General features: G+C 35.5%; 1 protein-coding gene across 2 annotated transcripts in view; it reads left to right on the forward strand.

Annotated features, from left to right (window-relative positions):
- LOC150088134 (uncharacterized) overlaps nt 1–17,324 on the forward strand; it is a 244,538-nt gene that overhangs the window by 206,948 nt on the left and 20,266 nt on the right. Inside the window, exons 45-49 of one of the 2 annotated variants that reach the window (XM_090369345.1) lie at nt 2,614–2,691; nt 4,333–4,496; nt 5,602–5,684; nt 10,592–10,719; nt 13,181–13,387. In XM_090369345.1, coding sequence (XP_090225471.1) covers nt 2,614–2,691; nt 4,333–4,496; nt 5,602–5,684; nt 10,592–10,719; nt 13,181–13,387 — 660 coding nt within the window. Of the gene's footprint in view, nt 1–2,613; nt 2,692–4,332; nt 4,497–5,601; nt 5,685–10,591; nt 10,720–13,180; nt 13,388–17,324 lie in introns of those variants that run through there. The other variant, XM_090369346.1, reaches the window with a different exon arrangement.

Consider the following 17,324-nt stretch of genomic DNA (forward strand, 5'->3'; position numbering starts at 1 on the left):
ACTTCAGTTATATTTGCTCGTGCCCATACATTGACTAAATAATTGACTAATGCATGATATTGGAGCAATATGGCCTTCGTTGCTAATGCTCCTAAAAACAAATAGCAACAACAGCACGATATAAGGTAACTTTTGTTCTAAGATTTAACTTATTCTTAACGTAGTAAAAAAGTACACATAAAATCTTATTTTTTTACAAATTTATTATATGAATTGCCCAACTTAGACTGCATTCAATCCATAACGCAATGTAACAATGATTAGAAATTCTTCCACAGTTTCATAATTGCAATTCTGGAAATTCTGATCATGAAGGCATTCATGTTTATGTAATTTAATAGAAGGATGATTATCTAAGATTTGATGAGGAGGATGATAAGATTTGACGCAGTCGGCTACATTATGTAGCCGACTCCGCAAATGAATAAGATCCTGCTGTCAATCGTTAATCATATTTGTGAATTTTTTTTTTCCAACTGTATATAAGATTATATCATCTGCATAAATTTTTATAAACGATCTCTTAATTACTTCAAATATGTCATTTATATAGATATTGAACATTATTGGCCCTGCATGAATGCCTTGAGGTACCCCTCTCTTTACATCATATGATTTTCCTTTTATATTTTCTACTTCAACTGTTATTTTCTTTTTGTTAAATAACTTGCTAAAAGTTGATTAATTCTTCCCCTTATACCATATTTCAGTAATTTTTGTTGCAATATTTGGATATTAATTAAATCATATACTTTGTTCAAATATATAAATAAAACCAAGACGATGTTATTTTTATTCAAATGTAAATTAAAAGAATCCACTAATTTCGGTAATAAGGTCTGTGTGCTCTTATCCTTTTCATATAAGAATAGAGTTGTTTACCAGACGATATTGATGCAAGTATTTGCTAATATGCGAAAAAATATAATTTTCTATTACAGGTAACCCCCGTATATCACGGTATTAAAAACCAAATCAATTCAGAGGATGATAGCGCAGATGGAAATTTCAAATTTTACACCAAAAACATACGGGAAGCCAAAACGTTAGCCGAACAATTAGAATCTTATTTTTTGAATGCAGATTCTTGAATGAAAGGAGTACAAAGTTCAAAAGTGAGCTTCACAAAATGTTTATTTCCATACAATGATATTCACAAAGATTTATCACGCAAAAGCAAACAAACCCAGATTACTCATTTTTAACTAGAATAGAAAATACACAAAATCTAGAATGGTGTATTTTTGTTAGCGTTTGGAATGTAACTCCCCTACTTTTTATTAGTACCGTATAACACAGTTTCGCACAACACGACATTTTATACGAACTTAACTACCGTGTTACGAGGGTTACCTGTATATTATTTAGTACTGACTGTATTGTTATTGGTCTAAAATTGTAATAATAATGATTTAGTAATCCATTTTTATATATTGAAATAATCTTAAATTAAAGTAAATTAGTTAGCTAGCTCCCAGTCTCTAACATCATGCTATAAGCTCTACCAAGAGTACAGAGAACTGTTCCATATTTCTCTTCACTTCGGTTACTTTAGTAGTCCAGTCCAAAAGATTTTTTGTTCTTTATCTGTTCAATAATCTTAAGAATCTCAGTATATTGTGGAGTTAAGACTACACAAGAATTCACTGTTTGAGGAAGAGTACCTTGTTGGTAAAAAAAATAATAATACTTATACTGTTCTCATAAGGTAGCAGTCCTATTCCGCTTTGAATTTATATCCAAACTTACAGCCTGTGCCACTTTGGGAGGTAACCCACTACACATAGGTGGACATCTTGCGAACCAATCTTTTGTTAATTCCTGGGATTTTATATTTGTGCCTCCTTGGATCTTGTATTACCTTCCTCATTTGTTTTACTCAATACTTTCAACATCTTATGCACCTCAGTCTGATCTCCCTTTTGATAACAAGATTATTAGACATTTGTATATTTATCAGTTTTTGCTGTCACTCCTTTTAAGTCATCCTTCATACGAAGAATGACTTAAAAAATATGCATCGATTTGCGCTCATTTCTGGTCCCCAAATGTGTATCATTGCATTTAGAAGCATTAACTTTAGTCGCCATTTTTCGGATCATATATGCAGTAAAAAGCAAAAGCTTAGTATAAACAGTATTTACTTATGTGCGACATGGTATAACCATACCCGCACAACACTGAAATTTTCTCATGAATAGAAATTTATAGAGACACACACAGCACAATATGTTAGTAGATGACAAGGCTATATTTTGCTGAATAACAACGTCGGCCCTCATCCCCACGGAACAACTGTTTCGATAACTTTGCGATTTCATCAGAAGGTAGAAATATATCAAAAAGGAGCAGACTGAAAACAAACAATTGTGTTATGAAGCTGAAGAATGGCACATGATCGTTACTAATAGAAGCTAAATTTAAAAATCAAATATAATAATTTCTATTTTTATCTTTAAACAGTCTTAATTAAAAATTATATATAAAAAACTGTTTACAAAATCGCCCTCTTCCTACTCGAAGACTTAAAACAATGAAATCTTATTTTATTTAGTTTATATATAAAAAGAAGCGCCCATTTTAAAGTGTCTGTACAATATTATATCTTACAAGGCCTATTTAAGCAAGTTCCAGTACAAGAGTGCTAATACATCTGATCTCTGGCAAGTCTTTAATCAAGAATCTAGTGAGGTAAGAATATAAACTTCACTTTTTTTAGTTATTATAATTATTACTGATTTTCTCCGTATACGCCTTCTTTGTTTTCCTAGTTAACTGAATGCCAGGGGACCTGTTCCTTTCTGAATGTATTCTCTCAATAATTAAGTTTGCTAGAGGCAGTGCCATGGTATGTTAGAGTTAAGACTACACAAGAATTCACTGTTTGAGGAAGAGTACCTTGTTGGTAAAAAAAATAATAATACTTATACTGTTCTCATAAGGTAGCAGTCCTATTCCGCTTTGAATTTATATCCAAATTTATATTTACTGGTTTGGCTTGAGCCCATTAGTCGTTATCGACAAAACCACGAATGCTGTTGAAGAGTTAAATTACTCTTTGCATCTTACTTGACAATACCAGTAGGTTCTTCACTTGCCACTACTGTAGTTTTAAAATGGTTTGAATCCTTTCTCTAATCGGAAGAAATCATGACCTTTTGAATAGAGGCTCTAATTAGCTGATCTCAGGTGGAGAGAAAAGAGGAGAGAGAGAGAGAGAGAGAGAGATCCAGTTATAGAGGTATAATTCAGGATACAGCTTGCATCTAATGCCATATAGGCAAAAGTAATCGATGAGCTAAGGAACTCCAGGAAAGCAGCCAACCAACTCAAGCGTTTTAACCTATATGAATGAATATTTCTTTGATAATTTCGTCATTCTCCGATTATATCACCAAATGTTATTTAGTGCAATGTTTTTTGTTGACTGCTGTTATTTCCTTATTTTTTTACATTTAAATTGTGAGCTTCCACCGCAGATACATTTGTTATGTATCGGCAGTAGCAGTCTAAATTAAGCAGGAATTAATTTTGCCTGGATTAAGAATGAATCACACCATCGTTTCTGAGTCAAAGAATTCTCTTGAGATATACGGACATTAGCCGCAGCACATCATTTTAATGTTTCCTTCCAAAAAGAGTTGGGTTTTCTTCAGCAGAAATATACAAACTGTAGCTTAAAGCTTTTGTAATTTGTATCTTTCTTTCTTAACTTATTACATTTTGTTTCGCTTGAAACGAATCTGTTTTTTAACTTAACTAAATTATCTAGACTGTTTCCGTGAATATTTACAAAGTACTTTTTTAACTATCTAGCGATCATTTCACTTGCTATCACTAAAAAAAAATTTAACAGCGAATAAAATGTCGCCCTCTAACGATGTATAGTTTCTAAACTTTTATTATTTTCTGTGAGGCAATTAAGACAATGAGGCGCCAGTATTTTGTATTTGTAAATAAATATTTTATGGTCTGTTTATTTGACAGAAATGTCTGAGCTTTTGGGAGGAATTGGGAGGAATAGAAATTTATAGAGACATGATACACCCACACACAGCGTGAAAATGTCGATAAACTTGGTCACTGTATATAAAAATCCCTTTAAATATCCTTTCATTTTGGCAGGATTCCAACCTAGCCCTTGATCTCACGGAATGGAAAAAAAAGTGATTTTTTGTGCTTTTTAAGAGGACTTGTAGAAATTGTATTAAAATGTTCAGTAACATATTTTTTTTCTGTACGATATTTTATAGATATTTTAAAATTCCCCTAATTATTTTTATAAGGAAGGCAGTTTTTATATATTTTTATGTTCTCTGTACCTACTTCTAGAAACTGAACGTGGGTGATTTCATGGATACTTGGACACGACAAACAGGATATCCATATGTCGAGGTCACAAAGAGTAAAAACGACACGATGTATACCGCACAGCAGCACAGATTCTTTTTGTTTCCTGATGAGGCAAAAAATGCCCTTGACGATTCTCCGTATGGGTGAGGTTCAGTTTTAAATTATTATTTTACGTTTAAATATGCATGAATACCAAAATAAATCTTTATATTTAGTTAATTGCATTGAAATTGTATTTATTTTCAAATTGTAGGATGTATAAGAAAATATCAATGCTTTTTAGTCTGGCGATATCAGTTGCTTTTATTGGTAATCAATACGCGAGATAACATAAGTGAAACAGTTTATAAGTAGGAGGCACTTTTTTATTGTAGTCTCAAACGCGAAAAGTTGTTGAACTTCATGTTGTTGGTCGTTGATGAAGAACTGGAAAAAATGGGGAAGAACACTAAAAAGCCAAAAGAAACTTTTGATAAGACTTCAATTTATTTAGGTTATAATTTTCCGGAAGGTCATTCCGAAGAATAGAAAAAGCAAGAACGAATGAAGAAGAGGAAAAGTTAAATAAAAAATGTATATAGATGATTTGCCTCACATCTCTTATAGGTTTTGAGGTGTACAGACGATTTCTAGATATTAAATAAGGTAAAAAGATATGTCGACTCTTGTTTACACACCATATGTTTCTTATTACATGTGAATTCTTCACTTATTCACAAGTATGAACCTATTCACATAATATTTAATCTTCTAGCAGTCTTCCTCATCCCTTTTAATTATCGTAGCTACCTCTAGGATGGCTAGGTCTGGCACCCGAAACGAAAGAAGCATTGATATCTTGAGAATTAGTAAGATCTTTTGAACAAAGTCGACTCTTTTAGAATTGTTTAATGGCGCCAGCAGAGATATAGAATTTCTGTGGTAGATGGTCTGGAATTTGCACAATATCATTTATAAACGACAGAGCAAAATAAAAACTACTTTTGTGAAATAAAAAAAAAATAAAAGATTTTTTACAGAGCTCACTTTTATTTATTTTTTTCAACATCAATTTGCATCGTCTTTAGCCTTTATTCATTCATTTCTGTAAGCGGTATAATTCATTCATTTATATGTGAGTTATGATTTCGTGAAGCTACAATCATTTACAGTAATATTCTGCAAATTAATTTATTAATCCCGTTTTACTATGTTTAGATGTATATTCTTTTTCTGCTAGACCGTTATTAACTGCTCACTCTCTGTTAGTTATCAATGGAAGATTCCTCTCAGCTATTACGATGAGAAGAAGAAATCTGTGAAGGTTCAGTGGATAAACTCGAACGATCCAGGTCAGTATATGAATTTAGGAAGTATCTGCGCAATATAACGGACATTATACGTTCCTAAATCATAAATAATAAAACCGCTGCAATGATAAGGTTCCATAGTACTGAGTGCCTGTTTAATGATCATCACCTGAATTGAGATGTGATTTTAAGTATAATTTGTGACAGTGAAATTGCAGCACTCCAGAGGGAATGATCGGAAGCGCATGCAAATCATCAGGCAGATAAGTTTCGCCGAGATATATACACGATTAAAATATCGCACTGATGGAGCGGAAGCTTCGGCTAATATAAACATAAATGTAGAAACTGTGGAGTTAAAATCAACACGTGTATGACGTAGTTAACAGTCTCGCAAAAACGAACTTCAGAGTGCAAAGAGTGCTCGACACCGATATCAGCATCTCAGCGACTTAGACAAATGGGGAAATTATCGGACTTTCTGATGGCTGGATGTTCACTTCATCGTGTAGCAGAACGAGTTGGCCGTGATAATACCGCAGTACATAGATGTTGGCAATAGTGGCTACGGAAGGTTCAACTGCTCGTTGAATGAGTAGCGGAGTACGACGGAGGACTGTAAAACGGAGAATTATCACATCCGTCGACTGGTTTGCAGTGTACCTACAGCCACGCTGGATACCATTCAACGGACTTTGACATAAACTGGTTGTCACCCCTTCACCTATTCGAAACCACATGCTGCCGACTGGCAGAAGTGGGCCGCTGTGCAATACGGCCATTGCATCGATTGGCCCTGCCCATTGTCAACAACGTCTGGAACAGCGCCGCGCAAGGGCTAACAGGGATACAGAATGGCACCAAATGGTCTTCAGCGATGAATCCAACTTCTGCTTGGGAACCGATGATACACTTGTGAGGATGAAATGGTGAACACAATGATTCTAGATACTTTGTTGAATAACCTACTGGTGTTATGGTGTGGGGAGCTAAAAAAAAAAACATTACTATATTAGGGTTACCCGTAAATGATTACATTAACCGGTATTCGTATCTGTAAATTGGGTGTGTTCTCTGGTCGATTTGCCTGTTTTGCTGGACGAAAAAAACCTCAGTTTCTGAGGGAAAAAATCTTGCTATCTACGCCTGAGACCGACTAATTCAGCCACGGAATGAAAAAATCCCACTAAAGTTCTTCGCGTCATCGACGGGATTCGAACCGGGGCCTTTTCCACCCGGTGTGTGGAGGATGGTGACGATACCACTGTGCTACCCACGCAGACTAAATGGTGTGGGGAACTATCAGTTTTCATAGTTGGTCGTCGTTGGTGTTCGTCAATGGAAGTCTGACTGTTCGCCGCAAGGTCGCCGAGATTCTGGAACCCGCCACTCTCTCTCCTCTTACTGGGATGCCTGATCATTTTTCAGTAGGACAATCCCCGAATATATACAGCGGAGGTTTCCTCTGAGTGTCTTCGTGGTGTGTACGTACTGTCTTGGACAGCCAGGTCCTTGGATTTCTCCCCATCGAGCACGTGCGGGTCATGATTGGACATCATCTACAGAGCCACCAACAGCCAACACAGATCCCTGATATTATTTTTATTTATTTATTAAATCCGTTTATTCGAGTAGCAAGTGTTTGCTTTCACCCTTTATATACAGCCGACCGGCTAGAAGGGTGTACAAAAATGCAAGAATTACATTACACTTATTTACAATATAAGAAGGGTGTACAAAAATGCACCATTACAATTATTTACAAAAGTTATATTTACAATATTGTTTACAAAATGCAATTATTGACAAGATTATAGTTGAAGTAAGCTGTGTGCTTCAGATAGGCTCTTCACTCTGTACTCTTTGCTTTCGGAATATTTCACAGGCTCTATTGTCAATGAATTGAAAAGGTTGACTACGTTGTTAGGGAAGAAATTCTTCAGACAGCAAAGGTTGGACGGTATAGAATGTAACGGTAGGTTGGGGTTGTAGAGATAAGTCCTCGAAAACTGGGGGCGTCAATCACACCGGTAACCATCTGAGAAAGAAGAAGAACATTCCTGGATGCTATGTGAACTCTCCAGGGAGTGATATTTAAGTTGATATATAAAATAGCCCAGGAGATGGTGAATGCGTTGCCCGTGACCCTGTTCATCCATCCATTACCCAGTACTCGATTGCCTGAAATCTGCTTATGTACGACTTCGGGGCAGAAGACCAGATTGGTGATGCATATAGTGCGATTGGTTGCAGGCACCGCTGGACGTATGCCATGTCGCCGTGATGAGAATTATTGCTACTAGTACATGTCCCGTACTTGGCAGCAATAAAGAAGTATCCGCCGACTACATCGACGTTGAGTAACCCAGTCAGCTGGGTTACTCAACGTCGTTACTGTCGAATTGCCCAGAGAGCAGAGAAAGTCTTCGATTTCATGGTTGATAAATGGGTCTGAAAAGTGAGAACCTCGTTCCAAGTCATTCAGAGGTCGGTGTGAGACTTCACTTGCCTTATCTGTAATCCTTCGTGATAGGCTGTGATGTCATTTTTGATTCTCTTTTTTGTAAAGGTAATTTGAGCTGAATTTGATATGTTTAGTTCCAGACCTATTTGCAGTAGGCTACAAGGTTATCGATCAGGACGGAGACTCGCTAATTTATGAGATACCACGTGCAAGACGCTTGGTGGAAATTACTGCAGGACACTATTCGATACCTGTACGACTCAATGCTGATACGTTTAGTTCAATGTATCCGCAACCTTGATGAATATACACCATGTTGATCTGTCTATTGTAAACATTATTTTGTATTAAATGTGTTCACGCACCCCACACAAATCAGCATCTGTCACTTTTATCATGTGTTCCTCAACTCTTTGGCTATCCTATTACTCTAAGTATCCTTTCTGTATTCTTTTTCCTTCAGGGTGCTGCAATTTTAGTGTCACGGACTGTACACACCGCCCAGTTTTCCTTTTTTTATGGTGCTTTGAAATGAATTTATAAAATAATATAATATACTTTTTAAATAAATTTATTTAAACAAATGTGAACATTACTGAATCGTTTAGATAGCGTACTTTTCTTTTTGTCGGTGTTCAATTGGTGATTGCTTATTAATGGCCATTAATAAGCTATTATGGACCGCCAATATCCTTAGTTTTATCGCCCTATGGCTGAGAATAACACCTGGATTCTGTTATCTCAACAACAAAATTTCAATAAATTAATCAAATAATATTTATTAATTTATTGTATCTGATAGCCAATTGAAGTACTCTTTCGAAAAGTAACTTGATGTCGGAATGTATTTTCTGAGCTCCCTCAAAATTATTATAAAATAACTTGACATTGGAGATTGTGCTATTTCTAAAATTATTTATTGAAAAGAATTAAGATTTTGATGCATTCCTTTGGCATGCGCCCGAGATACCCATGGATAATTTTGCATAATTACAGAGTTCGAGGAGGCTGTTCTAGGATGATTGTGTAGGTTGACTGTCATTAGGAAAAATAAGCAAACTGGCACAAAACGACAAAAAAATGACTATACAAAGAGATTATTAAAAATCTTTATATTTCTTCGATACTACTATCCCTAACGTCTACAGAACACTGTATACTGCTGATCACTGGTGAAACAGAAGATGAAAATATTTCGGCTGGTATCTTTGTTACTTCTTTAATTAAATCTGCCTTAGGTTCTGGTACCAATTCTGAACTCTGTGCATTCACATGAATAGAAAACCTCCCGTATTAAGGCTGATGAACATGGAGGCAATGTGCAGGGGAAATTACTCCTTCAGGAAACGGTTCCTTTAGGATTACTTTGATTTTTCAGCCGACCTGTAGTAGAGAACGAAGATAACTTTTCCTGTCTCTCTCACAGAATGGGAATAATCTGGATCGATGACAACCGGCTGTGTTGTGATGGTACACTTCTTTTATCCTTGCGTCATTAGCTTCTCTAAAGAGTATGGACGATAAATGAAATGAACAGTGAACACATACCAAAATGTCACTTTCCTGTCATGAAAAGAGAACTTTATAAGTGGAATGTGGGTTGATCTTGAACGAACGGGATAATTTTGTACGTTCACACGTTCCAACAGAATGAAGTGTGCTTCCTCTGCCCACAGGATATTGTTGGACGATTCTGAATCTTACAACTCGAGAACATGTAGTGCAAAGTCCAGCGACATGCCAGAGTCATCTTTCCGAAGAGCTAGAACCTGAGTAATATTATTTAGAAACATTCCAAGTGTCTTATAATAGTTTTTTTTGTGGAACAGACGCCATCGATTGGCGAGATATGGCACATGCATTTCTGATTTTCTGTTCCTCTGTTGTCTCAGAAATATAAAGTCCCCAGACTTCGATAATTATTTCATACGAGCTAAAAGTCACAACGCATTTCATATTACATTTTTAGATTATTTATTAATTATTTCGGTTTCGTTATTGAATTACTATCATTAAAGTGGGATTTCTGTATCATGAAACGAGTACATTAGAGTATCAGAAAAAAATCAAGTGTGAATCAACGAGCATTGGCCACCCTCCATATTGAGAAAAATGTGTACTCAGAAAAAAAAATTAAACTGAACTACTCTTAAAACACAAGAAGCTTAATGCTGTAGGAATCGGAATCTTCGCCTTTTTGATAGCGATACAGACGTTAAAGCCCCATTGTACATTTAACGGTCTTGGTTTCCACTTTTCCTGAAATTTTGAATATATCAAATTAGTATAGCATACCCTATATTCAGGAATAACTAAAGTCTCGATAAGGGCCATTTATGTACTTTAAAAATAACAAAATACTAGACGAGCAATTTGGATTTTTTTCATTTTTGATGAAAATGAAATTTCTTGTAGGAGGTGCATTTCTTTCTTAGATTATTTAGTAACTAAATGAGAAGAAAGTAAGTAACAATGTGTTTTGTAGTATCTTTTCAGATTCCTAAAACCATGAAATGGATAAAATTTAATGTCAATTTTACTGGATACTACTTAGTCAATTACGATGAATCAGGCTGGGCAGCTTTGATCAATGTACTGAAAGAAAACCATGAGGTATTTTTCCTTGTTAATTTTGTTTGAATTTCTTGATAAATTAAATATTAAATATTTTTATTATTTAAATTAAATTAATTTATAAATTAAATATCAATTAATGAGGCAGTTATATTACCGTTATATCATAACAATACACCAGGCGTTTCCATTCAGATAGTTCACTGAATTAATATGGGATCAAGAGGGTGTAGCCCCAGTAAAAATATCCGCGATCAAATATTTCTTTTATTGTTCATGGGAAATATGAATGGAGTTTTCATATATTCGTTTAGTTCATGAAGGTGTCAGTCTTGACCATAAACTGATTTTACACATAAAATGCATAACTTTTCGTTGCTGTGAGAGCACAATGGATTACTAACAAATTTGCATAGCAAGCGGAAAAGCTTGAATTCAAATTTTGTCAGTGATGGAAGTTTTTTGGAGGTTTTTTTAAAAATGGTTAGTCGGTATTGGCGTTAGATAGCCGTTTTTTTTTTTTCCAGAGATCTCAGTTTTTAACTCAAAAATACTCCTTAAAACTTGGAAAGTGCCATCCAAAGGTTATGAGATTGGTCACATAACGACTGACGAAAGAGCTTTTATAAAGAAATGGAAAATAATGAACAACCATAAGGGAAGCTGCGCTACAAAAACAGAAACATTCACATAGTTTCGATGTTCAGAGACGTTCACGCTCCACTGTACATTCGACTGTTCCTGGTCAAGAGCCAAATGTCTATGTCTCCCTTCTGCCCATTCTTTCTATTCAGTTTTTCTTGTTTCCGAAAGTGTAACTGGAACTCAAAAGAAAGATTTAACGATGCCTTGTAGATTTATCAAAAATAGCATGAAATTCTTGACATTTAGGAAATTCAGACATGTTTACGACGATAGAAGCGCTTCTTTAGGCGGTTTAAGTCCCAAGGCTAGTGCTTCAAAGGGTCTGGATGTCAAATTGAGTAATTACTTCATACGCATCTTCATTTTAAATATATTCTATAACTTTTGAGTTGCGCCTCGTTTAATTTAGAGAAAAATAAACAAATGCATCATGGTCTGAAGTTAAATTCAGCGATATTAAATAGTTTGTCAGATTTACGAGGAGAATTTCAGAAGTGTTCTGCAAGGCAGTACTGTACAGAAAGATTCTGTCATGGTTTATCCGAGTGAAATCAGGTTATCAAATAAACGGCACGGGAAGAACAGAAGGAGGGGAATAGGTACCTGAGCTTTCTTTCAACATGTTTATGGTATAAATGCGGAGTCTTCTACTAACAGAACGCAAAATTAGATCTTGTTCCAAATATCCTCACACGTTAAGCCCACTTGCACATTTTCACGATTCTTAATTTGGCCTAAATGAGCATGCGGGCTTTCTGAAAAGTGCAACACCTACAGGCAGTTTTTTCGCGCAAACCTGCATTTGCAGGTTTGCGCGATGTAGGAACTTCTGGATTGCATTTTGATAGAATTCTGGAAAATACAAGGGAGATGATAAATAATCTCACCTGGTCCGCATAAGGAAACACCCGGATTATCCGGCATCGCTTCAGCAATATCGTTACTACAGAGGCAGGTCTTGATATTAAAGGAAGGATTGTGCTCATCAATGCTCAGTGTGTGGTGAAAAATACTTCTATAAAAGAGTTGAAAACAGTGCACTCCATTAATCTCTGCTTCTTGACACAGGATGGTCAGTAATCCAATTGCCCTTCCTTAATTATGTCTCAGACTTATAAAAATGAAAGCAGAGTAGTCAAATTTCACTATCAGGACTGAGTGGTCGAGAAGTAAATGTAGAAGAATGAATGCCAGAATGCTAAGAATGATAGACTTGCAGCTTGATTATTATCTGAGTCTGTCCTAGACAGGGAAATTGATAGAAGCAGTTGTGGTGAATATACTGTGTAACTTTGACTGAAGCTTCCTACAGAATTATTAAATTGACCCTGTATAAATAGGAAAAAATCAAAATATAAATATTATTTCACTTTTGATTATTGGCAATGAGAGTTCGGAACTAGTAAAAAATTATTATACATAAAAAGATGCAATGCTGCGGAAACAAGACGTTACCCTTGAACTTGTGAGAAAATTGATTCAAATTTTCTTTAATAAATGAAGAAGCCGTTGTCTGCTAAATAGAACTACCTGATTGAACAGCTAAAATTCATTAACATAAGCCCGAATAAGATTTCTCCGTCTCTTCAAAAGTCTTGGCAGAGTACTTAACAAAAAATTCCAGAGATTTATAAAATCGATTCTTCCCCCATAAAATTCCTGTAGCAAACACCGATATAAAGGTTTAAAAACAATAATCATCAAGTATAAGAAATATGTATTTAATTCTCAGAGCTATGTATAGGAACATACAGTATAAAAGGCATTTTAAATATGTAAAATAAAAGCAGAATAATATTATAATCCATTGTACATTTATTTGTTTTACTTTATTCTATTGTTTTGATAATTACAGGATATCAGTGTCGAAGACAGGACCAACATTTTGAGCGATGCCTTTCTTCTTTCGAATGGAGGAGTCCTAATCTATGATGTGCCGCTTAGCTTGGCAAGATATTTAAGGAAAGAACGACACTTTTTACCATGGGAAGCTGCAACCTCTTGGTTATTTGATATATATAAGATGATTTGTGTAGATCTGCCTACATGTCGTCTATTTGAGGTAATATTAAGTAATACTTGTAATTACACACAGTTTATAGATAAGATTTTAATACTATATATTGCACTGCAATTATTTACATGGCTGCTTCCTGGGAGTCTATAATGTTGTTAGAGTGATATTCAGGTCCCACTGTTTGAATGAAGTGGGTCGAATTTCAGCAGAGTGCTATCGTTGTGCTACAACCAAATCCTCTTCTTCCATTTTCAGTATGCTAGGACTGTTATGACCCTGAATATACTGCTATGCGCATGATCAAAAATACTGGATGTAACACACTGTAGATGACCGCCAAGGTGCAGGCTAGATGGTATATGACTTATCACCCGGTGCTGTATCATTACTTTGCTTACTGGAAGACTGAAGTGGTAAAAGCCAAGTTTAATCTTTAGAGTAAAGCTGCGGTAACCCCACTCTTTTCTATCATGAAGTATGAGTTATGTCTTTGGAAGTTATGATGAGTGTCAGATGGTAAGTGCGTGTTAAGCACCAAAAGAAATAAGACTATGAGGCGTCAGAGTATTCTGTATTGTCCGGTCGGTTTGCTAAAAAAAAACAACAAAACGTAATACTGAAACTAGCTAAATTCAACAAAAACAAATTGGGAGAAATCTAAAAATTCCTCGCATCGCTGACGGGATTTGAAGTAGGCCTTTCTACATCCAGTATGAAAGGACGATGATTATACCTACTGCAGCTATTCGTGAAGATATATGATTTAACATCGTAGCGAGATCGATCGAGGGTATATCACTAAAACTGTTTTCTCAGGTCGACCACTAGATAGTCCACCGGACCCAAACATACTAGTAAATCTCTAGGTGGCATTTTGATCAACTAGTATGTAATATCCTACTCTGTCACATAGTAACTTTATATATATATATTAATGAAGACGGTTTTCCTGGAAGCTCAACTGCCAATTGCAATACTGCACAGGTAATTCTAATATAATATATGCTACCACTAGTTGGTTACCCTTCCTGGCAAATGGAGACTGCCAGAGATCGTCTGCCAGCACACTGATGACATCATATACAGCATCAAATTACTACTCCCTATTTGGAGGGTATGTCAGCTAGTGACTGGCATGGTTCGAGTAGTGTGTATGTGGAACGCATTGTAGAGGGTATGTTATGTCAAAGAGCCGGGTATTACTTTGCTTAATGTACGCCATGTCTAAAAACTTGCCCTTGCCCTGGCGGATATCACAGTGCTTATAATCACTGTCCTCCCCACACTGCGTAGGATTCAAATACCCTCATGGAAATTTTATGGGCCTTTTCACACCGTTGCTCAGTTAATTGTTCTCAAGTGAAGATGCCAAGATTTTTTTTCCGGAATCTAAGTTTTTTTTTTTTTTTTTTTTAACAAGAAAACCGACCAAAAAAACATGCAATTTAAGAACATAATTCATGTAGTTGTATTAAGGACGGAAATGCCGACCCCATATAAACGTGGGAAGAAGGCGAAGATAAAAAAGAGGAAGAATTCACCTAGTTGTATATGTTTTTTTTTTTTTTTTTTTTTTTTTTTTTTTTTCGAGTAACTCTAATATAAAGTATTTATTTTTATATCCAAATTAACATTAGTTCATACATTTTCTCCCTCTATTTTTCATTTCAATGATATCCATTTCCGCCTGAAGTCTGCCTCGTTCCGATTATGCACTACCGACAAAATTTTTTTTTTTTTCGTCATACCTCTCGAACGAAAGTTGGTTATTCTGAACAAAATTAATATCCTGATTATGAAAATATCAATATTTTACTTCTGTCACGTCTACATCAAAAGATATACGCATTTTTTAAAATTCCTTGTTTTTATACAATATCAGCATACATGGTTGTAATTATTACACACACACTATATGTTACGTAAACATGTTTCCCACTCAATGATTTCCTTTTATACTCCAGATTGCTTTCCCGTTTAAGGCAACAACAGTAATCTCCCATAATGGAAGAGTCCGTCCCAGCGACCTTGGTATCATTTTTCCATTGCAAATACGTCCTGGTGGAAGCGCTCTCCTTGTTCATCACTGACATCCGCTAAGTTTTCAGGAAAAAAATCCAGATGGGAATGAAGGAAATGCATTTTCAATGACATTTGGCACCCCATGTTCTTGTAACATTTCAGCAAGTTTGTCACCAGTTGCTCATTGTTCTCTTCTTTTCTCTTTCCGAAGATTCCGTGTACCACAACCTTGAAAGATCTCCATGCAGCCAGTTCAACATCATTCAGGTTTCTTTGAAATTCTTCATCTTTTAGACGCTTTCTTATTTGAGAACCTATGAAAATTCCTTCCTTCAGTTTTGCATGAGATAAATTTGAAAACATTTTCAGTAAATATACGAATCTTCTGCTTTCTTTATCCAGTGCCTTAGTGAAATTCGTAATCAGTCCAAGCTTGATGTGTAAAGGAGGAAGAAAAACATTTTATGGATCAACCAATGGAACATACTTTACATTGCTTTTGCCGGGAATATATTCATCTCTGTTGTCCCAGCGTTGTACGACGTAGTGTTTGGCTGTTGCTCGACTATCCCACAAACACGGGAAACAACAGTATTGTGAAGCCATCTTGTAACCCAACAAGCAGTCCAGTCACTTTGAAATCACCACAAATATTCCAACCATAGTAATTATAACGTATAGCAGCAAGAATCTGGGACATACTATCGTAAGTTTCTTTCAGGTAACAGCATGAACAAGAGGAACTGATGGTAAAGTATTTCCATTATGAAGCGATACTGCTTTCAAACTTAGCATTGCCGCAGCAATGAACAAACGCCATTCAGAGGTATTGTGATCAATGTTCAGTTCGTGCATAAGACCAACGACATCTTTGCAGACACACATGTTGTTTTCCATTGCAAAATATCTTGAAAACTTCTCATTTCGCTTACGGTATATTGTAATGTTTGTACCTTTGGCGGATAAGTTCAACTGTTGTAGTCTGGATCTGAGTAATTCAGCCTTCCCTTTCTGTAAGCGCAAGTCTCTGATCAAGTCGCTTAATTCTTCTTGTTCAATGTAGCGAAGTACATAGTTCCACGAAATCTGGTAAAACGATTTATTCTGTACCTTCATCACTACTTCCAATACCCCAAAATTTTGGTGGCACAGGTACTGGCAGTTTTTTATCGTGTGGCACTGGCCTAATTACTGATGGGATATTTGATACAGTGCTTGCTCTTTTAGAAATATCTTTTATTTTTGTCATGTAGAAATGACAATCGTCGAAATGATTATTGGGCTCGCACCACACCATAAGGACGGAAAAGGTAATGATCTCAGCTTGCCATATAACCACGGACTTGGTTGTACAAGATATGTACAACAGATATGTGGAGCCCAATTTTTTTCTTGGTCACCGATCTTGCAGCCCAAGTACAATGAATATGCAACTTTTGTGACACTATATTTTCTTCCTCTGAGTTTTTGAGGTTAAGTGTCCACAAACACAGCAGAAGTTGTCTGGGTGATTGACACAAGTTCTGTGCTTTGTCTTCTCCATTTTAACAATGCATTAATCTAAATACGGTAAAAGCAATTGGTAAATTTGAACAGAAGGTCAATTCTTGTAGCGTAGTTTATCATACACTATATACTGAACAGTTGAATGGTGTAATAAAATTAATAAAAATAGTGACTTGTCTGGAAAAGTGCATCAAAATCAAAATATACTATATTGCAAAAACAGTAATGTCATACTTGCATATTTTTAGCTCAATAAACAAAACCAACCAAAAGTTAAAAAGTTTAAAATTGTATTTCAAACAGTAATGATATCTTTTTACAGAATCCAGTTATCTATTTGTATCTTAAAACCGAGACGTGATAGGAAATGTTTAGGATTGATTTTAAATTCTATACATAAAACTTGACCAGAAACAACCATTGATTTGCTGGAGGTAAAAATCATGTTGGGTAG

The sequence above is a fragment of the Mastigoproctus giganteus genome, chromosome 3 (genome assembly GCF_048544385.1).
Source record: "Mastigoproctus giganteus isolate SK-2022 chromosome 3, ASM4854438v1, whole genome shotgun sequence".
Lineage (NCBI taxonomy): Eukaryota > Metazoa > Arthropoda > Arachnida > Uropygi > Thelyphonidae > Mastigoproctus > Mastigoproctus giganteus.